General features: G+C 50.6%; 1 protein-coding gene across 4 annotated transcripts; it reads left to right on the top strand.

Annotated features, from left to right (window-relative positions):
• The first annotated feature begins 4,704 nt into the window (after positions 1 to 4,704).
• On the top strand, positions 4,705 to 23,904 carry GABPB2 (GA binding protein transcription factor subunit beta 2). Of its 4 annotated transcripts, none has more exons than XM_035098634.3 (9): positions 4,705 to 4,915; positions 7,539 to 7,678; positions 9,369 to 9,536; positions 11,891 to 12,085; positions 16,738 to 16,888; positions 17,014 to 17,127; positions 18,204 to 18,386; positions 19,463 to 19,617; positions 20,380 to 23,904. In XM_035098634.3, the coding sequence occupies exons 2-9, from the start codon at positions 7,571 to 7,573 to the stop codon at positions 20,665 to 20,667; spliced, it is 1,362 nt and encodes a 453-aa protein (XP_034954525.2). In that variant the 5' UTR covers positions 4,705 to 4,915; positions 7,539 to 7,570; the 3' UTR covers positions 20,668 to 23,904. The 4 variants fall into 4 exon arrangements, with proteins under 4 accessions (XP_034954525.2, XP_088515620.1, XP_034954528.2 ...); XM_088659494.1 differs by having other exon boundaries at positions 4,706 to 4,915; positions 7,571 to 7,678; XM_035098637.3 differs by having other exon boundaries at positions 4,710 to 4,915; positions 7,539 to 7,655.

Genomic DNA, 23,904 nt, shown 5'->3' with positions numbered 1-23,904 from the left:
CGTCTGCCTGTGTTTCTCTCCTTCTCACGTTCTGTCTCTTACGTGTTTTTGCTGGGCGGGGAAGGGGACTGTGGTTTGCAAAACTGGGACTGAATGTATTTCTTGGGTGGAGGGTGAGTTGCCTCGAGAGAGCCCGAGGGGCACCCATGTTCCTGTTAGCGGCTATGGCAGCCGGAAGTGTGTGGGGAATTAAGCGAGGCATTTCCCCACCCTCTTGATCATAAAACGACTCCTTACAGCTGGGTGGCTTTTGAGGGGATTGCAGCTAGGATCTGGAGCAGGAGTCGGCAACTAAGCAGCCTGTGAGCAAATTCCGGCCCGCGGGTCTTTGGCCCGTTTAGCAGCAAGTTCCGTTTCCTTCTTCCTCTTGCCAGCAGCCACTTCCAGAAAGAGTGAAATTACATATCTTGCTTCTGAATAACTCGAGAGGCATAATTTGTGTGTGTGTGTGTGTGGGGGGTCTTTTACTCAGTATCGGTCTGTTTCCTTCCATTTTTCCTGCCCTGGTTTCTGATTGCATCATCAGGGGAAAGAGGAGACGGAAGCCTCGCCTGCAGAAGAAATGGAGGACGCAGAGGAGGCAATGAGGTCTGGGTGGGCAGGGAGGTCTGCGCTGCCACTTCCGGGTTCAGTTGAGGGGGGAGGGGGCGCCAAAGAAGCGCCACTTCTTGGGGAGGGGAGGGAGATGTGTAGGCGAAGATGAAAGCTCAGCTCTTGGACGTGTTTGAGATTAAATTGCAAAAGAAAAAGAGGGTTTGTAGTGCTGATTTCATCATAACCACAAAAGATTTGTGCACCTGGAGATTTATCATGCACCGAGCAGAGGAGGTTGGCTGCCCCCCCCCCGCCTTGCCGCCCCCACAAGTATATTATCAAATTACAGCTTTGTCTTTTAAGCAGCTGCTGGGAAAACAGGATTGTGGTTCAAAGTCAGGAATCAGGATGAATCTATTTTATCAACTGGAATGTGGGATAAGACGGGAACCGGGTATGCTGATCGCCAGTGGCCCTTGGAGCGGGGGGGGGGGGGGGAAGAGGCAGAATGACTCTCCTCTCCAACCATAAAACAAAAAGGGAGTGGATTTTGGCCAACTGCAGCCACAACCCACAGCAGGAGTTAGCAACTAGCGGCCCGCAAGGAAAATCCGGCCCAGAGGGCAATGTGGTGCCAGGGCAAGAGGGAGTGAATTGGGTAAAGGCTGGCACGGCCTGAAAGGAAACAGACAGCAGCCAATATTATAAACCCTGTTGCACCAACTATCTCTCTTATCCAGAGACCAGAACAAAGATCCAGGAGGTTATTCAATAACATCAGGTGTGGAGACTCAGGCCTTATCATGTGACCTGCAGTGGCCCATTGGCCTCAGAGTGCCTCAGGCAATACATCACTGGGAGCGCTCACTTTCCCCGAGCCGGAAACCTTAACTTCTAAAGTTACTCTGCTCCTGTTCTGGCACAGCTTAAACAGTGGCATCAGGTGCCCATTGGGTCTGATGGGGTGGGAGGCCAGGAGGCCAGCAGTAGGGGGCGCCAGATCCAATGGCAGGAATAGCTAATTCATTCCAGTTTTGTTTCCATCCTGCTCCTCCGCCCTGTTGAGCAATGCTGAGAATATGGAGAAGGAGGGTCACATAGCAGGACGATCCCCTGAATTGGTTGTAAGTAAGTGGGGAGGGTGGTTGGGAGGCTGGCTGAAGGTAAAGACTGCGGGTGGATGTACACACAGGGGGAAAAAATGCTATAGATATGCAGTGCTTCTTTTCTGGGGGGTATGCATACCTCTAAACCTTTTGTGAATCTTTGTACTTTTGTCCATCTGCTGTATTTATTTTTCCCGATTTGAACTACAAAATGGTGATTGTCTTGAGTCAAAATGAGAGTACCCCTACACATTTTTAAAGAAAAAAAGCACTGTAGATGTCAGAAATTATAACTAAAGGGGGGGGACTCTATGTAAAATCGCGTAGAAAAGTTTTCTGCTTTACAGCGCCATCTGGTGTCACAGTATTATAACACATATAAAACGCTTTTTCTTTACTAATGTAGCTGAGTTGGGTGCCAGAGGCAGTTTTAAGGCAGCATGACTGATGTGGCTGCACTGGACGCCGTGCTGCAGGGAGCGCCGCAAAAATGCTGTAGAACGGTGGTGGGTGCTGAATTTTAGCATTGCACAGGCTGAAATGTGAGAGCCCAACTTCTGCCACTGTTGGTGGAGCAGTGTCCCCTTTCCCCAAACGCACCGATGAAGCACAATGCAGAACCTTGCATGTCCACACCCCTGATCGACGTCCGTCCAGCCTCTTTGTAAATACCTTTGGTGCAGGCCAGCCAGCCACTTCCCATTTGCTCTATCAAACCAGCCTCCATTACGTGGTGAGGGATATTATCCCATGGACAGAGTTGGTGCCCATCTTCGCTCCCAATCTGGTCGCTTTCTGCAGAATAACTTGGGCCAGCCTTGTCAGGTTGGGGAAGTCGACTCTGGAGTGTGCAAAAAAGAGGAAAGGAGGGATTCGGAGAAAAGGGGGTGTCAGAAAATGATTGAAAGGGTGTGTGTGTGTGTGTGTGTAAAAAGAGAGAGGAGAGAGTGCGGCAGAAAGGGAAAGAGAGAAGATAAACAGAGAAAGAAAAAAGGGAAAGGGAGTGGCACAGAGAGAAAAGGCCGCTCTTGGCTCTTCTGTTTCCCGCTGCCAACATGCAGCCCCACACGGGTCTTAGTCCCCAAGGGAGAATGGGAGTCCTGGCCTACACAAATCCTTAAGTTGACCACAACCCAGACTAAAAAAACCACACAGCTTCTGTTAACCCAGCCTGTGCCAAGCCAAACGAAAAGGCGGCCTGCCCGTATGTCTCACGGAGATCCGAGAGAAGAATGGGACTTTGAATACCCGAACAGTGCAGCGGGGCCCGATGCAACACGACCTCCCAGTGCTGGACAAAAGCCTCATTCAAAAGACCGCAAGATGCCTGTTTGCACCATGCAGACTTTGCTCAAAGCCAGGCTGAAGGCCTCATCGGTGGTGGTGGCCGCTGGCGAGGAAAACACATGACCTAAAGCCTCAAATGTAATAAATTGCGGGGTGTGAAGGCAGGAGACAAGGGGAGGCTCTGTCTCCTTAGAAAGGGAAGCCTTTCTTTTGGGGGGGGGCAGTTCTGACGCCTTTGGGGGGTTCATCAGACAACGCCCCTGCTGCTGCGCATCGCCAAGGCCTCCGTATACCGGGTGGAAAAGTTTCCTGAAATGGACAAGAAGTGGAATAAATATAGTCCTTCCTAATCTCACAGTGTGCTGCTGCATGGATAGTTTAAGTACATTTCATGAAGTTTAATCCTAAAGGAAGAATCACAGTTCAGTAGGCAGATTGGCTGCCTTGGGTGCAGAAGGTGCCAGGTTCGGTCCCCAGTCGCATCTCCTAGTAGGATTGGGGGCAATGTCCCATCAGAAAACCTGGAGAGCTGCTGCCAGTCAGTGTAGACAGTGCTGAGCTGGATGGACCAATGGTCTGGCTGGGTATGAGGCTACAAGCCATACCCTGGGTATGAGGCTACAAGCCATTCATGAATTATGGGAATTGTAGTTTACCATTGTCAGAGCTACGGTTCCCTGCACCTTTAACAATTGCAGGTGGAATGAACTTTACGCCTGTGGCAGCAATTGCAAATGTGCTGAGCTGGATGCTGCATGATTTTAAATTTTTTTAATTTCTTCTTTTATTTCCTATATCTATTTAGACAATTTTATTTACTTAGAAAATTTATTTCCCGCTAATTGCTATTGTCTCTAACTGGTGCACAAGGAACACAGAGTAAAGAAAAAAAATATAAAAATCGGTCAAGCCTCTAAAATCCATAGGATTTAAATTTTTAATTAAAAAAAATGCAATGTAAGAAATAAAGGGAGTGGTTAAAATACAATTAGAAGCCAATGTAAACTTTTAATGCGGCATCTTCCCTCGGACCACCAGTGTGGAGTTCGCGAAGCACAGCCTGGGACCCCAGAAGAACGAAATAAAAATAAATTTAAAATGACTTTTTGAAAAATATCAACTAATTTAGATTCACACTAAGGCAAACCCGGGCTAAAGAATGAAGCAGTAAGTCACGAATAACGTCTCCCCTCTGGAGCAGAAAAATAAGCTGAAGACGTTTGCGTTGACGTTGTTATAAAATCATCCGATGGAGAACCCAATAAGGCTCTTGTGTACCCCATAAGGGAATAAGAGCAGATTTTGCTTAGAACAACGTTTTTGAGCAGATTTTAGCTTTAAAAAGCAATGGGAAAAGGCACCAATATTGAGCTTGCAACTTATCGCCATAGAGAAGCCCATGGCTAGAGCGGCTCCATCGGTCAGCGCCCATAGACTCTGAGCCTCCAGAGCGGTCTTCAGTCTTACCATAGAAATGAGAGGGATAGAAAGGAAACCCTGAGGAGCTAACATGGCCGCTCCCCATAGTGGTGGCAAGTGATAGAGCGTCCGAGAAAGTCCTCGGGGCAACCATGGCCGCTTACCATTGTACCATGGAGATGGCGACGGATAAAGCGGCAACCCCCTCTAAGAGAGAGCGGAAGAACGCATGTCGGAGGAAGGGGTTGGCTTTTCCCGTACGTACCGGATATATCCATTGTGCGACGCTCTCAGGCTTCCTCCCTCACCTGGGTGGCTTCGTTTTTAAACCCAACCGAGGCTCACTTCCGGTTCCGCCATTTTGCCTCCCTTTCGGCGCCGAGGGGGGAGGAGATGGGAGGGGCTTGAAAAACAAAACCAATTTTTAAAAATATATATTTTCCATGATGATAATAACAGCCTATATTTTTTTAAAAGGCTAAGGGCTTTTTCTTTTTTTTAAAAAAGGAAAGATGCCGGTAGGAAGTTAGGAGAGGAGAAGAGCCGAACCCCAGACGCCTCTGAGGGGGGTGAGTTCAAGGGGGAAAGAGGGGGGAGGGGGCGTTGTTGGGGGGGGGAGCCGGTTGGGGGGGAGCCGGTTTATGGGGGGGGGCAGTTGGCGTGAGGTGATGAGGCGGCGGAGGCCAGAGGGAGAGAGACAGAGAGACGACCTCGCAGGGCTGTTGTGAAGGCGAGATGGCGGGGAGAAAGAGAGAAAGAAAGAAAGAAAGAAAGAAAGAAAGAGGGGAAAGCGCCACGTCCGCCGCCTCGAGCTCCTCGGAGGAAAGGGCGGCCTTAGAAATAACGCTGGATTTAATGCAGGAATCAACAAACCCACAAATGCTTTGAGGCTTCTTCTTTTTAAATGTAGCGGTATATAAACAAACAGATAAATACTGGGAGCAATGGCAGTAAATTAATAGAAACTTGAAACAACCGCACCAAGCAAAGCAGATCCTGCCCCACAGAAAAGATGCCACAAATGTTTGTTGTTATTTAAAAAACAACACTTCAAACTAAGGCAAGCTTTTCCCCTAACACGTTTGCTAGTTTTCAAGGTTGCAGAAGACTCTTTGGGGCAGGAAGATCTGTAAATGGCGTGATGGGTGTGGTTTACTCCCCCCCCCCAAAAAAAGGGTATCTAGGATTAGGGATTTAATTTGGCTTCATTCCCACGAGACACCTCGAAGCCCTTTGCCATATAATGACGGATGTGTGCACATATTATATATATATATATATATATATATATATATATATATATAATGTATGTATGTATATGTATATATGTATGTGTATGTATATGTATATATGTAATATCTAAAATGTATCTGAAGAAGTGTGCATGCACACGAAAGCTCATACCAAAATAAAAACTTAGTTGGTCTTTAAGGTGCTACTGAAGGAATTTTTTTTATTTTATCTAAAATGTAACACACACACACACACACACACACACACGTATATATATGGGGAGGGGACAGAAACAAGATGCTAAAAAAGGACAGGAGAGGGCCGTGGGCTCTTGCCAATACACTTGAGTGGAAATACAACAAACAAGCACGCTTCTCTCCCCCCTGTAACCCCACTTTCGGGTCCTGCCTCCCCCCTTTTTACCTTTTCTCATTGTTTATTGGGGTGGGGGTGGGGAGACATGCCTGCCTCTGTGGGTGGATGCCATGTGCATTTCAATGAAATATTAGCGTTCGCTCCCCCCCCCTGCAGTTTTAATATTTGTACATACACCTGCGTATGTGTACGATGTAAATATCAAGTGGAAACATCCTTTATGTGTTTATTTTAAATATGCATATACACGTGTGCCTGTTCACATTCATTATTTCTGTTCCATTCGCTTGATCGCAATTAAACCTCTGAAAGGTTTGCGAAGGTATCTCTTTCATGTAAAAATTGTAGGGGGTTTGTTTGCCCTGTTTCAGCAAGATCAAGGAAGCGCCTCTTGGCAGCTGGCTAGGCCAGTGGGAAGGGATGATGGGAGATAGAATCATAGAATCATAGAGTTGGAAGAGACCACAAGGGCCATCCAGTCCAACCCCCTGCCAAGCAGGAAGGAAACACCATCAAAGCATTCCCGACAGGTGGCTGTCAAGCCTCCACTTAAAGACCTCCAAAGAAAGAGACTCCACCACACTCCTTGGCAGCAAATTCCACTGTCAAACAGCTCTTACTGTCAGGAAGATCTTCCTAATGTTTATGTGGAATCGTCTTTCTTGTAGCTTGAATCCATTGCTCTGTGCCCGCTTCCCTGGAGCAGCAGAAAACAACCTTTCCCCCTCTTCTGTATGACATCCGTTTATATATTTGAACATGGCTATCATATCACCCCTTAACCTTCTCTTCTCCAGGCTAAACATACCCAGCTCCCTAAGCCGTTCCTTATAAGGCATTGTTTCCAAGCCTTTGGCCATTTTGGTTGCCCTCCTCTGGACACGTTCCAGCTTGTCAGTATCCTTCTTGAACTGTGGTGCCCAGAACTAGACACAGTATTCCAAGTGATGTCTGACCAGAGCAGAATACAGTGGTACTATTACTTCCCTTGATCTAGACGCTATACTCCTATTGATGCAGCCCAGAATTGCATTGGCTTTTTTAGCTGCTGCATCACACTGTTGACTCATGTCAAGTTTGTGGTCTACCAAGACTCCTAGATCCTTTTCACATGTACTGCTCTCAAGCCAGATGTCTCCCATCCTGTATTTGTGCCTTTCATTTTTTTTGCCCAAGTGTAGTACCTTACATTTCTCCGTGTTAAAATTCATCTTGTTTGCTTTGGCCCAGTTGTCTAATCTGTTAAGGTAACTTTGAAGTGTGATCCTGTACTCTGGGGTATTAGCCACCCCTCCCAATTTGGTGTCATCTGCAGACTTGCTCAGATGGAGTCCAAGGGCATTGGGAATCCTGCAGGTTTCTCACTCCTTGCTGTAAAGAATTGGCCTTGCTGTATTGTGAACCAACGCTTAAGGTCTTATCTGTTGCACTGTCTTCCTGGCAGGTGGTTATAGGAGGGGCTGGAGCATTTAATGATTGCCATGCCCTTTAAAATTCTAAATTATAGCCTCGGGGAGTTTGATGTCCTCTCCTTGAATCCTACCGTATCCTCTGCTCTCTCTTGCACCCCATGTCAAACTCCAGATTTTTGAAACCATCTGTTCCCATGTATCAAGATGTCCCTGGTGGACCTGGGGAAGAGGCTGCTGGAAGCGGCTCGCAAAGGCCAAGATGACGAAGTCAGGACCTTGATGGCAAACGGTGCGCCTTTCACTACGGACTGGGTGTGTATGGAGGGCAACAATATTGCAGGGGACAGGAGAGGAGAATTGGGGGAAGGGGAAGGGTTCTTTTGCTGGGATCACAGCAACAAATTCATGGCTACTAGTCAGGATGGCTCTGCTCCGCCTGGACAGCTGGAGTTAGCAATGTTTCTAAATACCAGCTGCTGAAATCTATGGGAGAGGAGTGGGATGTCCTCCTCAAATCCTACTTGCTTGTTTCTTATGAACTATAGAGCTATGGTCTGTTTTTTAATTTATTGAATTTATATCCTGCCCTTTGTGCCAAAGTAGCCCCGGGAGCAACCAGATACAGTGGTACCTTGGTTCTCAAACTTAATCTGTTCTGGAAGTCTGTTCGACTCCCGGAACCGTTCGAAAACCAAGGTGTGGCTTCCGATTGGCTGCAGGAGCTTCCTGCACTCTATCGGAAGCTGTGCTGGATGTTCGGCTTCTGAAAAACATTCACAAACCGGAACACTTACTTCCGGGGTTGCGGCGTTCAGGAGACATTGTTAATCAACTAAACCGTTCGAGAACCAAGGTACCACTGTATACAATTTGACAACAAAGCAAAACATTCCAAAGCAGTTCTAAAAACAGTTACAATTAAAAGCCTCTAAAACAGGCATGTCAAACCTGCGGCCCTCCAGATGTTTTGGCCTACAACTCCCATGATCCCTAGCTAGCAGGACCAGAGGTTGGGGAAGATGGGAATTGTAGTCCAAAACATCTGGAGGGCCGCAGGTTTGACATGCCTGCTCTAAAAGCAGGTACACTTAGGAACATTCTAAAGGCAATTACAATGTAAAACATTTGTGCATCTAATGATCTTGAGCAGGCTTCCTCAAACTCGGCCCTCCAGATGTTTTTGGCCTACAACTCCCATGATCCCTAGCTAGCAGGACCAGTGGGTCAGGGATGATGGGAATTGTAGTCTCAAAACATCTGGAGGGCTGAGTTTGAGGAACCTGATCTTGAGGGTCACTCTGTATCCTTCAGCCACCAAATTCTTGGGTAAACAGGAGAGTTTTCAGATTGCTCCTGGAAGTTAATGATGATGGAGACAGGTGCACTTCGCTAGGGAGAGCATTCCACAACCAGGGAGCCATTACTAAAAAGGCCCTGTGATGGGTCAGTGCCAACTAGGCAGCCCCCAGTGGCGGCAGCATCAACAAGGCCTCACCTGCTGATTGTAGGGTCTGGAGCACTGTACTGGGGAAGGCGGTCTTTTAGGTACTTGAGTCCCAACCCTTTACGGCTTTATATGCTCATACTAACACATCTGCTGAACAGTATATTATAACTATTCTATACAGCTCTGTCTGCACCAGTTTCAGAGGAACCCACATTTGCCGCCTCTCAGGCGGTGTTGGACTCCCAACTCCCATCAGCGTACCTTCCCATTGGCTGTGCTGATGGGGCATGACGGGAGCTAGCTGGAAGCCTACACACTTTTTCCCTACACACTTGTTATATGCATGGTCAGCTGAAGCCATTTGTCCCCCACTCCCCTGTCCACAAGGCACAGAGTCCCTGCATGCCTCTGAGTCACAGAGATTGCATGCCGCCTTGAATACAAGGGCCGCGTCTGCAGAGCTGTAGATGAGCCTGTTCATCGTGGAGCGTAGTCAGGGATGGTGGACTATGCGGTAAGAAGGTGGTAACGTTTTCCTGTTCACTGGTCCGGCAGTTGGGAACATCCCCTCTTCACCTGGCAGCTCAGCATGGCCACTATTCCACAGCGGAAGTCCTGCTCCGAGCAGGAGTGAGCAGAGACGCACGGACCAAGGTGGACAGGACCCCGCTGCACATGGCAGCCGCTGACGGGCACTCGCACATCGTGGAGCTCCTCATCAGGGTAAGCGAGGTTCTGTAGTGAGCGAGGCGTAATGGGGGTGGCTTTAAAAAGGGGGTTGGACAAACAGCTTCTAGTCACAATGGTTGTATTCTGCCTCCCCTGCAGGAGGTGGAATGCCTCTTTTATATACAGGTGAAACTCGGAAAATTAGAATATCGTTGAAAAGTGCATTTATTTCAGTAATGCAATTTAGTATTTTTTCTTTTAATTTTTACAAATGCTTTTGGAAATTCCACAGTAATAAAACAAATAGTTACAATAATACAAAAACAAAAATAAACATTGCTATTACATTTCATTAATTACATTCCATTTATAATTGACCCGCCTAACGACAAATAATTACAACAAATAAAGGCTTGACATATCTTGCTTTGCATGTCATGCATCTATCTCATATATTGGTTTCACCTTTTAAGTTGCATTACTGAAATAAATGCACTTTTTGACGATATTCTAATTTTCCGACTTTCACCTGTATATATAATTTTTAAAATAAATTTTCTGTTTTACAATTTAAAATATTCATTTTTACATCCTTAAGATATCAACGACTTCCTGTCTTCTCTTTCCATGGTTCATTTTATATATCATAAATCCCTGCATATTTTACAAAAACTATATCATTCAGTATTCCATTATTGCATCCATCAAAACTTATTTACACTGTTGAATTTATCTTAATGCTGCCAACGTTTTCAAGTGTACACAGTTTCCCCCCATATATTCAATAAATGTTTTCCAATCTTCTTTAAACGTATGTTCTTCTTGTTCTCTTACTCTATATGTTAAGTCTGCAAGTTGTGCATATTCTGTCAACTTAAGTTGCCATTCTTCTTTGGTTAGGACCTTGCTCGTTTTCCATTTTTGGGCTAATGAAACATGGGCCGCAGTAGTAACATACATACAGTAAATAACCTTTTTTGACAACTGGGAATTTCAGTCTGAATTATCCCCAACAGAAAGGACTCTAGGTTTTTTGGGGAAATACTTTTGAACATTTTTTTCAATTCATTATGGGTCATTTCCCAATACCCTTTTACAAGTCCACCACATAAGAAAGAACGTTCCCTCCACCTCTTTGCATCTCCAGCACTTAGCTGATTCAGTCTTATACATCTTAGCAAGCCTACTCGGAGTTACATGCCACCTGTGAATCATTTTAAGGTAGTTCTCCTTCAAAGAATAACATGCCTCTGAATACCAGCTGCAGTGAACCACAAGTGGGGAGTGTTCCTGCTGTGCTCAGGCCCTGCTTGCGGGCTTCCCATTAGGATTGGTCTCTGTGAGAACAGGATGCTGGACTAAACGGGATCCCTTTGGCCCAAGATCCAGCAGCCAGGCTCTTCTTGCATTTGTTTTGAGGTGGCGTTCACCAAATGTGGATCTTGTTGGGTTGACAGCCAGTCATCATTTTTTAGAGCAAAAATCTTCAAAACGTTCAACTTTATTTATTTATTTATTTATTGCACTTATATCCCAAGTTGCTCAAAGTTTCCTCTCCCTGTGAGGCAGGCTAGACTGAGAGGCAACGACTGGCCCAAGGTCGCACCCAGCGAGCCATGGCTGAGTGGGGTATTTGAACCCCGGTCCCCAAGCTCCTGGTCCGACACTCTAACCTCTTTACCATACTGGCTCTTGAATGGCATGGCTCTGTAGCATCTGCTCTGTATGCAGAAGATTCCAGGTTCAATCAGCTTGGTCTGGGAAGGGCTTCAGATTTCAGTCCCAACAAGGAGTTCAGTGCATATCCTGAGCCTGTGCTCATCCCTCTTGGAGACCTGAGCAATGGTTAAGGGTTTCCGTCACTCTGCAAATTCAACCACCAGGCGTCAGGTTGGGAATAACAGCAGAATCTGAAGCCCACCATCTGTTTTCATCCCTAGAAGCAGTAATAAGAAATTAACCTCCATTCCCTCTCATCTGCTGAACCTTCACTGATTCGTTTACCCACATCTTGCTTTTGTCATAGTGTCTTGTTCAGGCATTGGCAACCTTTTGCCCTCCAGATGTTTTGAACTACAATTCCCACCATCCCTGACCACTGGTCCTGTTAGCTAGGGATCATGGGAGTTGTAGGCGAAAACATCTGGAGGGCCAAAGGTTGTCTATGCCTGGTCTTGTTTGTACATTGGGACAGACTAGCATGGTTGTATTCCTGTTGTCTCAACAGAGAAGTTGTGGGTAGAGTAGCATTTGCACTAGCATAGAGAGCTGAAAAGCACTTCCTTGGAGCATCCTTGACGGTGGGGGTGGCTTGATTTCTTTGCACGGCCGGGGAGCAGCGTTCCCCATGCTCCTCTTGAAATGGGCTTTGACCCATAGCTGCTGTTTCTCTTCCTTCTGCTCGTCAGAATGGTGCCGACGTGAACGCCAAGGACATGCTGAAGATGACGGCGTTGCACTGGGCAACGGAGCATAACCACCGCGACGTCGTTGAGCTGCTCGTCAGGTACGGGGCCAACGTGCACGCCTTCAGCAAGTTTGACAAGTCTGCCTTTGACATCGCGCTGGACAAGAACAACCCAGAGACCTTGTTGATACTGCAGGTGGGAGAGAAACACTGCCTTTTTGTTCCCAACGAAACACCAGCCCTGATAAATCATATCTTAACAAGGACCTAAAAGGGAATTAAATATCCCAAACGCCCTCCAAAACAGCAGTGCTATTATTATTATTATTATTATTGTATTATTATTTTAACTTGCTGCCTGAACCTCCATTGGCAAAGGAGCTGAGTGAGTTCCTTCCTGGAGGGTGTCCCACAATCCAGGCACCCTCACCACAAAAGGAGCACATCAGACAATGGGGGAAAGGGGTGAATAGGGGAGCAGGAAGAGGCCTTAGGGCAGGCCTAGGCGAACTTGGCCCTCCAGATGTTTTGGGACTAAAGTTTCCATCATCCCTGACCACTGGTCCTGTTAGCTAGGGATGATGGGAGTTGTAGTCCCAAAACACCTGGCGGGCCGAGTTTGCCTAGGCCTGCCTTAGGAGATCCTGGCCCAACACTGTTATCTGGGTCTAGGATAATGCTATGCTTGTGGTTAGCAATACTGGCATTTGGTATCTTTTTTAGAACCGAAGGACCGTCACCTAAAAATGACACTGCCTCTTTTAGATTTCTGATGTTTTTCTCCCACCTCACAGCTGAAGCCGACAAGCCTTGAAAGTTTAATTTCTTTTGACCCAAGGCAGCGGTTTTATCCATGTATTTGGCAATTTCTTTTAGCAGTTTGCATAAAACGGTATAAAACATTAAAAATACTGATAGAAGCAAAGGTTCAGAACTAATGGATGTCCAATTCATCAAAATAGAAATAAAACCAGAAGTTTTATAAGTAGATATATGTACCGTGTTTCTCATATTTTAAGGCATCCCCAAAAAATAAGCCATGACAGGATTTCTAAGGGTTGGTGAAAAATAAGACATACCCCGAAAATAAGCCATGTCGTGTAGCCCCGACCGAGCGAGAGGCGAAGGCGCGGGACCCAGCAGGAGCTCCCTGCCTGCTTCCCCGAGCCGTCGCGCATCGGGGGACAGAGCCGAAGATCGGCGGGCGCTCCTTGCTGGGCTTGACAAGCCCGGCAAACAGCGCCCGCCGATCTTCGGACCTGTGCTGTATGACAGGCAGGGGTGGGGGGAAGCGGAGATCGTTCTCCGCTCTCCCCCCACCCCCGCCTGTCACCAAAGATCGGCGGGCGCTCCTTGCTGGGCTGGACAAGCCCGGCAAACAGCGCCCGCCGACCTGTGCTGTGTGACAGGCGGGGGTGGGGGGGAAGCGGAGATCGTTCTCCGCTCTCCGCCCACCCCCGCCTGTCACCGAAGATCGGCGGGCGCTGTTTGCTGGGCTTGACAAGCCCGGCAAACAGCGCCCGCCGATCTTCGGACCTGTCCTGTGTGACAGGCGGGGGTGGGGGGGAAGCGGAGATCGTTCTCCGCTCTCCCCCCACCCCCGCCTGTCACCGAAGATCGGCGGGCGCTGTTTGCTGGGCTTGACAAGCCCAGCAAACAGCGCCCGCCGATCTTCGGACCTGTCCTGTGTGACAGGCGGGGGTGGGGGGGGAAGCGGAGATCGTTCTCCGCTCTCCCCCCACCCCCGCCTGTCACCAAAGATCGGCGGGCGCTCCTTGCTGGGCTTGACAAGCCCGGCAAACAGCGCCCGCCGATCTTCGGACCTGTCCTGTGTGACAGGCGGGGGTGGGGGGGAAGCGGAGATCGTTCTCCGCTCTCCGCCCACCCCCGCGTGTCACCGAAGATCGGCGGGCGCTGTTTGCTGGGCTTGACAAGCCCGGCAAACAGCGCCCGCCGATCTTCGGACCTGTCCTGTGTGACAGGCGGGGGTGGGGGGGAAGCGGAGATCGTTCTCCGCTCTCCCCCCACCCCCGCCTGTCACCGAAGATCGGCGGGCGCTGTTTGCTGGGCTTGACAAGCCCAGCAAACAGCGCCCGCCGATCTTCGGACCTGTCCTGTGTGACAGGCGGGGGTGGGGGGGGAAGCGGAGATCGTTCTCCGCTCTCCCCCCACCCCCGCCTGTCACCAAAGATCGGCGGGCGCTCCTTGCTGGGCTTGACAAGCCCGGCAAACAGCGCCCGCCGATCTTCGGACCTGTCCTGTGTGACAGGCGGGGGTGGGGGGGAAGCGGAGATCGTGCTCCGCTCTCCCCCCACCCCCGCCTGTCACCAAAGATCGACGGGCGCTGTTTGCTGGGCTTGACAAGCCCGGCAAACAGCGCCCGCCGATCTTCGGACCTGTCCTGTGTGACAGGCGGGGGTGGGGGGGAAGCGGAGATCGTGCTCCGCGCTCCCCCCACCCCCGCCTGTCACCGAAGATCGGCGGGCGCTGTTTGCTGGGCTTGACAAGCCCGGCAAACAGCGCCCGCCGATCTTCGGACCTGTCCTGTGTGACAGGCGGGGGTGGGGGGGAAGCGGAGATCGTTCTCCGCTCTCCCCCCACCCCCGCCTGTCACCAAAGATCGGCGGGCGCTGTTTGCTGGGCTTGACAAGCCCGGCAAACAGCGCCCGCCGACCTGTGCTGTGTGACAGGCGGGGGTGGGGGGGAAGCGGAGATCGTTCTCCGCTCTCCCCCCACCCCCGCCTGTCACCGAAGATCGGCGGGCGCTGTTTGCTGGGCTTGACAAGCCCGGCAAACAGCGCCCGCCGATCTTCGGACCTGTCCTGTGTGACAGGCGGGGGTGGGGGGGGAAGCGGAGATCGTGCTCCGCTCTCCCCCCACCCCCGCCTGTCACCAAAGATCGGCGGGCGCTGTTTGCTGGGCTTGACAAGCCCGGCAAACAGCGCCCGCCGATCTTCGGACCTGTCCTGTGTGACAGGCGGGGGTGGGGGGGAAGCGGAGATCGTTCTCCGCTCTCCCCCCATCTCCGCCTGTCACCAAAGATCGGCGGGCGCTGTTTGCTGGGCTTGACAAGCCCGGCAAACAGCGCCCGCCGATCTTCGGACCTGTCCTGTGTGACAGGCGGGGGTGGGGGGGAAGCGGAGATCGTTCTCCGCTCTCCCCCCACCCCCGCCTGTCACCGAAGATCGGCGGGCGCTGTTTGCTGGGCTTGACAAGCCCAGCAAACAGCGCCCGCCGATCTTCGGACCTGTCCTGTGTGACAGGCGGGGGTGGGGGGGGAAGCGGAGATCGTTCTCCGCTCTCCCCCCACCCCCGCCTGTCACCAAAGATCGGCGGGCGCTCCTTGCTGGGCTTGACAAGCCCGGCAAACAGCGCCCGCCGATCTTCGGACCTGTCCTGTGTGACAGGCGGGGGTGGGGGGGAAGCGGAGATCGTGCTCCGCTCTCCCCCCACCCCCGCCTGTCACCAAAGATCGACGGGCGCTGTTTGCTGGGCTTGACAAGCCCGGCAAACAGCGCCCGCCGATCTTCGGACCTGTCCTGTGTGACAGGCGGGGGTGGGGGGGAAGCGGAGATCGTGCTCCGCGCTCCCCCCACCCCCGCCTGTCACCGAAGATCGGCGGGCGCTGTTTGCTGGGCTTGACAAGCCCGGCAAACAGCGCCCGCCGATCTTCGGACCTGTCCTGTGTGACAGGCGGGGGTGGGGGGGAAGCGGAGATCGTTCTCCGCTCTCCCCCCACCCCCGCCTGTCACCAAAGATCGGCGGGCGCTGTTTGCTGGGCTTGACAAGCCCGGCAAACAGCGCCCGCCGACCTGTGCTGTGTGACAGGCGGGGGTGGGGGAGAAGCGGAGATCGTTCTCCGCTCTCCGCCCACCCCCGCCTGTCACCAAAGATCGGCGGGCGCTGTTTGCTGGGCTTGACAAGCCCGGCAAACAGCGCCCGCCGATCTTCGGACCTGTCCTGTGTGACAGGCGGGGGTGGGGGGGAAGCGGAGATCGTTCTCCGCTCTCCGCCCACCCCCGCCTGTCACCGAAGATCGGCGGGCGCTGTTTGCTGGGCTTGACAAGCCCGGCAAACAGCGCCCGCGTGCACTTTATTAAAAAATAAGACATCCCTCAAAAATAAGCCATGTCGTGTTTTTTTGAAGAAAAAATTAATATAAGACATGACTTATAATATGAGAAACACGGTAATAATACTGCGTGTCTGAGTGTGTGTATGTAAATGAAAAACGTTTTAAGCAGATATTGCAAAGAGTAGAGTCGTACTTTGGTTGCTGAATGCCTTGGTACTTGTACATTTTGGCCCCGAACTATCGAAAACCAGAAGTGAGTGTTCCGGTTTTCAAATGATTTTCGGAAGCCGAGCATCTGGCACGGCTTCTGTGGCTTCCGATTGAGTGCAGGAAGCTCCTGCAGCCAATTGGAAGCCACATCTTGGTTTTTGAACGGTTCTGGGAGTCGAATGGTGACTGTATGGTGAAGGCATTTGTATCAATGAGCAGTGCTGCTACGCTGAAAGTTTGATTCCCTGCAAGTGTGAAACGGATGTAATGTGGCTCTTGTGAAAGCAGTTGAGTAGGCACATATGGAGCAAGGTGACTCCCCCCTTGAGTTTGGCCGGGTAAGAAATCGGCACCCAGTGCGGATCTCTGAGCCTGAAGTGTAACATGCTGAGAGGGTCTTGCTCCTGTCGGGTTGTGCCGCAAGAAGGACAGTTTCTGGACCAAGGATTCTCCAGCAATGGCCTTGGAAAGAGGCAGCTGGATATGGCAACTGGAAGGCTGTTTGGGCGCAAGTGTTTGAGAAGGAACATCTGCCTGAGTCATGGCATCGTTCTCTTCCTCAGGAGGCAATGCAAAACCAGGTCAACACCAACCCCGAGAGAGTGAACCCGGTCCCAGGCTCCGTCACCGTGGGCCAGCCGTTTATTTTGGCCTCAGGGGACATGATGAGTCTCGCCAGCATCGTCTCCTCAGCAGGCACCAAAACAACCTCAGGTAGGACTCTGGAAACGGCCACACCCACTTCCTCCCCTCTTGCTGTGTCAACACAGAATAGTGAAGCCGTCATTCTGGGACGTCTCTGTAACATCCTTTGTTCCCTTTTCCACCCTCCTGGGCAGGCGATTCCCACATTTCCACAGTGCAGTTTCCAAACTCAACAACCTCAGTCCTCGCCACGCTGGCAGCCATCGCAGAAGCCTCTGGCCCACTTTCCAACTCAAACAGAGCCCCCGGTAGGTCGAAAGGAATCTGGGTATTAGTCGCCAGGGATGGGTGGACGGGTGGGAAGACTTTGGGCAATGTCCCTATGCAGGCTGTCTCAACTCTGATGGGAAGAAGCAGGTCATCTCTGCTCCCTCCAGCAGCCCTCCTGTCTGTCCAGATCATAAGCAGAGACGAGGGGATTGGCTTAAAGCCTAGCTCGCTGGATTTTCCCCTAGTAACCTCGTGGGCATTGTAAAAACAAACTAGTTAGTTAGTTACAGTAGCGTGCTCAAGGCTAGTAATAAAAATAAAAATAAACAGAAAAACAATACAGAAAAGTTACAGAATCCTATAAACAAGATCAATAAACAAAGAAACAATTACATCATAAAGTAAATGAACACAATTACAACATGAGTTAATATTTCCAATTTAACAAAATGCAGGCCTCAAGGCTAGCTGGGCTGCCAGGTACCCACTGCTTAACCCCTGAGAGGCCCCTTCTGACTCCAACCCCCAGCAGCCAGCAAGGCCAGAGGTTGTAAACGCAGCAACATCTGGATAGCAACAAACTCCCCATCCCTGTTCAGATCCTCACAAGCCTTTAAAAAAATAAAAAATAAATAAATGTTACTCTGCTAAAGTTACTTCCCCTCCAATCACCCCACAGTGCATTTAAAAGCAGGGAGAAGGAAACTGCCCCCCCCCCAGGACAAACAGTCAGGGGTGAGCATCCAGTAGGCCTCAGGTCCCGTGAGTCCTGAGTTAGACCAACCAAGGTCTGTGTGTTCAGAAAACGGACATGCCCCTACATGAAAAAGGGAGCAGGAAACCCTTTTGTTTTCTGTGCTGCCATGAGGTCTAGAAACCTCGTTTCGAAATTTGAGTTTCTCGAGCTCATTTGAACAAACGTGAAAACCGCAGCAGTGTGTGGATTGCTAGACCTCATTTGTTCATTTTGACACCAGTTCTTAAGCACTGTGTTTGTCCAGGTGGCCCCCAAAGCTGTGATTTAAGCTCTTTCCTCCCTGGTTACATTTAGAAAAAAAGAAACAGAAGCAGCTGAGCTCTTCTTGCCTTTGACTTCTTTCTCTTTTTTTTGCAGCGTCTGAGGAAACAGTGGACTCCAGCTCTGCCAATTCCCCCCTCCAGCACGTGGTCAGTGGCGGGGGCCGGCGGATTATCACGATCATGACTGACGGCGTCCATCTGGGCAACCTCCAGGCGGCCCTTCCCAGTGGGGCCCTCGGCCAGCCCTTCATTGTGACGATGCAGAATGGGCAGCAAGGTAAAGGGGGAGAACGACACCGGGGAGGAGGTACGAGCTGCTCCCTCCTGTTTGGGCTCAGCCAGCATCAAACAGAAGAGCAGGGCGTGGGGGGGGGGGACACCTCTGGCCCTTCCAGTGTGTCTGGACTACACCTGGGAGGTGATATGAGAGCCACCTTCAGATACCTGGAAAAGACAAGCAAGATTGTTCTTCTGCTGCTCTGGAGGGGAGGATCCCAAACAGCAAATTCAAATGACAAAAAAGGTGATTCCAACCAAACATTAGGAAGAACTTTGTGACGGCAATGGACTCTCCTTTCTTGGAGGTTTTTAAGCAGAAGTTGGGTGGCTGTCAGTCAGGACTTCCTTAGCTGTGATTGCTGCATTGCAAGATTTTGGACTGATCACCATCCCTGACCGTTGGAGGGCATCCCCGTCTGGAAGGCACCAGGTTGGCAAAGGCCATCATATATCTTTTTGGTCTGGCAAGCCAGACCTCATCTCTCCCCCACCTTCCCCTTCCACAGTCCCAACTGCGTTGGGCCATCCATCTGAAGGAACTTTGCTGAAGATCATGGGTATAAAATAGGGTTGCTGTTTGGAAAACCCCAAAGTTGATGATCCTTTTAAAGACAAACCCCAAAGTAGTTGAGGGTTTTGTTTTTTTTAATACAAAAATGCCAAAAACACCCTGCGATTTTTCGATTGAGTTGTCTAAGATCCGGGACAAAGCCAGATGTCAATTACGCTTTTGCCAGTAACGTCCGGCAAAATCCAGGTGTATGACAGCCCTGTATGAAACAATAGAAACAATAATATAATAATAATCGTTATTATCTTTATTAGCATGCCACACTTCACTCTAAGGTACCAAGGGGAGTTACAACAATTTAAACACAGTATTAAAGAAATTGAACTGAACTATGAACTGAAGATGAACCGACCAAGCTCTGTTCTGTAAAGGGATGAACGTGAATTGCAATAAGTTGAAGCGGGAATGGCTCTCTTTCTAAAAACTGAACTTTCCAACCCCTGAGCAGCACTGCATGCTTTCCTCCCCTCACCAGAATATCCTGTGTCTTCCCCCCTTTGCAGTCCTCACAGTGCCTGCTGGTCAGGTCGCAGAAGAAACCATCATCGAGGAGCAAAGTGACAGCGATCACCACATAGCAGAGGAGGAGGAGGAGGAAGAGCCCCCTGCCAAGAAGATCAAGGTGGAGGAAGTTGCAGATGACCTGGAAGAAAGCAAGGTAAACACCCAATGCCTTTTGGGCGCCCATGTCCTAGAATTGCGAGAGATTTTACTTACTTTTACAGTCGTACCGTGGATCCCAAACGCCCTGGAACTCGGACATTTTGGCTCCCGAACGATTGAAACCTGGAAGTGAATGTTCCTGTTTGCGAATGTTCTTTTGGAAGCACGAACGTCCGACGGGGCTTCTGCAGCTTCCGATTGGCTGCAGGAGCTTCCTGCAGCCAACCGGAAGCTGTGATTTTTTTTTTTAATGTTTTGGAAGTTGAATGGACTTCCAGAATGGATTCCATTCGACTCCCAAGGTATGGCTGTTTTTATTTTGTTGCAATCATATCCCAGCATTTTTCCTCTTGAGAAACTCAACGTGGCATACCTTTAATTCCCACACTAACCCTGTGAGGTAGGTTAGGCTGAGAGGCAGCGACCAGCCAAAGGAGCTTCATGGGCGAGTGGTGGGATTTGAACCCTGGCCTCGCCCAGGTCCTACTGACTAGACGTAGTTCTCCCTTTTTGCCAGAAAGATTTTACTTGTGCGGAATATTCCATCCCTTTGCAGAGGGAAGATGGACAGGGCCTCTGCGCTTTTTTCCTTCCAGCTCATGAGGTCTAGAACCTTGCTTTCCCCCCAGCAGTAAAACTGGGATTTTTAGCTCGGCCCTGCTCCAACATCCATCTCCCTCTTTGGAGGAAGCCCTCTCTGCAGCTGCCCTCAGCCGCCCCTCCTGACAAAGCCATGGGTCTGCTTCGCCCCCTGTAGGACAGCCGCGAGAGGGAGATTTTGCAGCAGCAGCTGCAGGAAGCCAACCGCCGTGCTCAGGAGTACCGCAGCCGGCTGATGAAGAAGGAGCTGGAGGCCGAGGGGTACCGGCAGAAGCTGGAAGCCATGGACAGGCAGCAGGCCAACGGGACAGAAGAGGTGGTGGAGGACGATGGCGAAGGCCAGGTGGTCAGCTCTGCCGCCGTGTCAGAGGAGGAAGCCGTCAGCTCCACGGTGGACCTGGAACTCCCGACCGACGTCGCAGTGGAGACGGTCAGCACCTCGTAACCCGTCAGGTCTCCCTTTCGCTTACTTTCTTAAAATAGGAAAATCAACAGGATTAAAACTTGCCTGGGAAAGGGTAGAGCAGAGAGAAGGAAGCCACACCCCTCCCTCCAAAAAAAACTCTGGACAAAAGTCCTTTTGTGGGAGACAGTTCCCAGGGGGGACGGGACAGACAACCCCTGCCTCTCCTGTCGGTTGTCCTCGTTCCCCCCCCCCTTTCAGAACAGGGCTTTAAGCACACACAGCCATAAAATAAATGCCTTTTTTATAATCTCCCTAGCCGTTCAGAGAGAGATATTTTTGTTACTGTCGCCCAGAAGCCCTTTTTATAAGCCGCCAGCAAGTGACCTAAAGCACCAAACCAAACCTGACCCTTTTTACAAGGGTGAGGCAGCCTTACTGTCATGGTGCCAGCCCTCTCTAGCATGGAGTGGGAATGCTGATGTGTGCAGCCCAGTTTCTTGGGGGGCCGGAGGCAGAAAACAGGAGCAGATCCACAGGACGTCCCGCCCCCCTGCCAAAGGGCCCCAGTTGCTGAAGGACCCTGCGTGCAAATTGACAGGAGGCAGCCACTGTTCTGTTTCCTGAGGCCTTGACAACCGTGGGTGTGACGAAGGCAGGCTCGCCTTTTAGAAACACGGGCAGCGGCTTTTGTCAAAAGTATTGCCCTGGGTGCCAAGTCTCTGATTTGCCCTCTCTGTACCTCCTGGGGGACGAGGGGGAGGGATATTAGCCTTGGGAGAGGTGCCCTTGAATTCCAGTCGTGCCTCTCACTTATCTGGCTGGAGGGGCCTGTGTGTGTGTGTGTGAGAGAGAGAGAGAGAGACTGTACAAACTAGCCTTATTAGATTACAAAATGTAGAAATCCACGCCCGTTGCTCCACCCACTATCTTCTCTGGCCCTGCACACCTCTGCCAGGCGGCCCCCAGAAGATGAGGATGCGGCCCCTGGGCTGCAGAAGCTTCCCTGGCCCCCGGCATAAGCCTGCCTGCCTGTGCCTTGTGAGATTTGCGGATATACCTCTGGCTCAGGGATGGGGGGATGTCTGCAGCCCTTCTGGATGCTCCTAGGCCACAAGCTGCACCCTCCTGTCCTTGTCCCCCATCCTATTCTGACCGGGGTTGGTGGGACTTGGAGTCAACCTGTGGAAGGCTGCAGATGCCGTTTCTCCCCTTGCTGCCCCTCCAGGCTTGCTCTTTGGTCTATGCAGGCCTTTGAGATATTCAGCTTTCAGAAGGACCCCAAAGACTCCCGCCCTTGTTTGTCTCCCTTCCCCCTTGTGCCCCCAGCCATTAGTTCCACCCAGAATATAACATGTACCGTATTTTTCCGTCTAGAAGACGTCCCCATGTATAAGACGCCCCCTATTTTGGGGGACTCAAATTTAAGAAATGGGGAGAGATGGCCCCGTGTATGAGACGCCCCCAATTTTTTGACATTATTTGTAAAGGAAAAAAACTAGTCTTATACACGGGAAAATACGATAACTCTTAACAACTAGGCCAATATTTTAAAGGAAAGGAAAGAGCCACCCCATTGACCCTCCTCTCGCAAACCTAGCAGGTGTGGGGCTTCCGGGTCTGTTCCCTTTGGACTGCAAAGCCACTGTGCGGCTAAAGCAGGCTTAATTTCAAAAGGTGCATTTATTTATATTTGCCATAGCTCTCTATATTTTTAAAATATATATATATGTCTGTATGTATATAACTGGTCGCAGTCCAGTTTCCAGGGTTTTTTTCATGCCTGTGAGGACTAGAACCACGTTTTTTAAAAAAGAAAACAACCCCAAAAACTGTATTCAGGTTGACATCCATCTATCTGCTCTGCTGTCTGTTGCACTTGATGCCTTAGGGACCGGATGGAAAAGCTCCCATTGCTATCCCTGACAGTTGGCCACACAGGATTCTGGGAGTTGAAGCCCAGCATTGTAGGGGGGGACCTAGCTTGCCCCCCTGCTATTATAAAATAAAAGTGGGAACTGTAGGGGAACCAGTTAGCCTCTGATAACAGCCCTTGATGTCGCTCGCATCTCCCTGGTTTTGGGGTGTGTGTGTGTGTCCAAGGGTGGGTTGAAAGGGAACCAGCAACTGCACACCTGTAGGAACATAAGAAGAACTCTGCAGGATCAGGCCGGTGGGAGCCCACCTGGCCCAGCACCCTGCTCTCACAGTGGCCAAATGCCCCAAGGAACCTAAGGACCTAGGTAGACTGTCTCTGGGTCTGGAGGTTCCATAAGAACGTACAGAGAGCCCAGCTGTGCAGGATCAGGCCAAAGGCGACCCATCCCGTCCAGCACCCTGTTCTCACTGTGGCCAGGTGCCCCAACGTGAAGCCTGCAAGCGGGACGTGAGCATGACAGCAACAACAAACTCCCTGCTTGTGATCCTTGCGGGGCTTTCGTTACTTCAAAAGGACAATGGGCGAGGCTGATCGTCAGCTTCAGCAGCTGAAGTGCCTCATTACCCAGAACAGAGGTCGCCAACGGGGACGGGTTTTTGCTGGGCTGCAGCTCTCAGCATCCCTGACGGTTGGCTGTGCTGACGGGGGATGATGGGAGTCCCAACACCCTCTGCAGGGGCACCTGAGCAGCTGCTCAGACTTTAGAATTTGAAGAAGCGAGGGGGCCATGGCAGAGCATCAGAGCAGCTGCCTTGCGTGCAGAAGGTCCCAGGCTCCAGCCCCTGAGGCACCCCCAGCAAGGGCTGGAAAGACCTACCTGAAAGCCCAGAGAGCTGCTGCCGGTCAGTGCAGACAGTGCTGACGTTTGCGGCCCAATGATCTGCATAAGTCAGCTTTCCACATTCCTAAGATTTTCAGGGATAGCTTATGAAAGCAAATGTCGGGGATATCAGCAACTGAGAATCGATGATTTTGGTGGGGCAGGTTAAACACACTTTTTTGCAGGGTTGTTGTTAAACCTGTTTAGGTTACATTTCTAAGAGTTCTCCACTGAGCTAGAGATGTCCGGATGTGCTGTTGAATCCCTGGGGCAAGCTGTGGGCTTCTCCATTCCTCCCAAGAGAGGGAGGAAAATCAGGTGTGCAAAGGATCACAGACACACAACCCCCCCCCAAAGAAATGGAGACTCCCTCTCACAACACCTGCCACTAGGGCCAGATTTATACCCTGCATTTAAAATACTGCAATATCACTTTAAGCAGCCATAGCTTCCTCTGACAAATCCTGGGAGCTGTGGTTCGTTGTGGGTGCTGAGGGTTGTTAGGAGACACACACACCCC

Source organism: Zootoca vivipara, chromosome 16, assembly GCF_965207765.1.
Source record: "Zootoca vivipara chromosome 16, rZooViv2.hap1.1, whole genome shotgun sequence".
Classification (NCBI taxonomy): domain Eukaryota; kingdom Metazoa; phylum Chordata; class Lepidosauria; order Squamata; family Lacertidae; genus Zootoca; species Zootoca vivipara.
The sequence above is the reverse complement of the archived record's forward strand: the minus strand, read 5'-3'. Positions and strand labels throughout refer to the sequence as shown.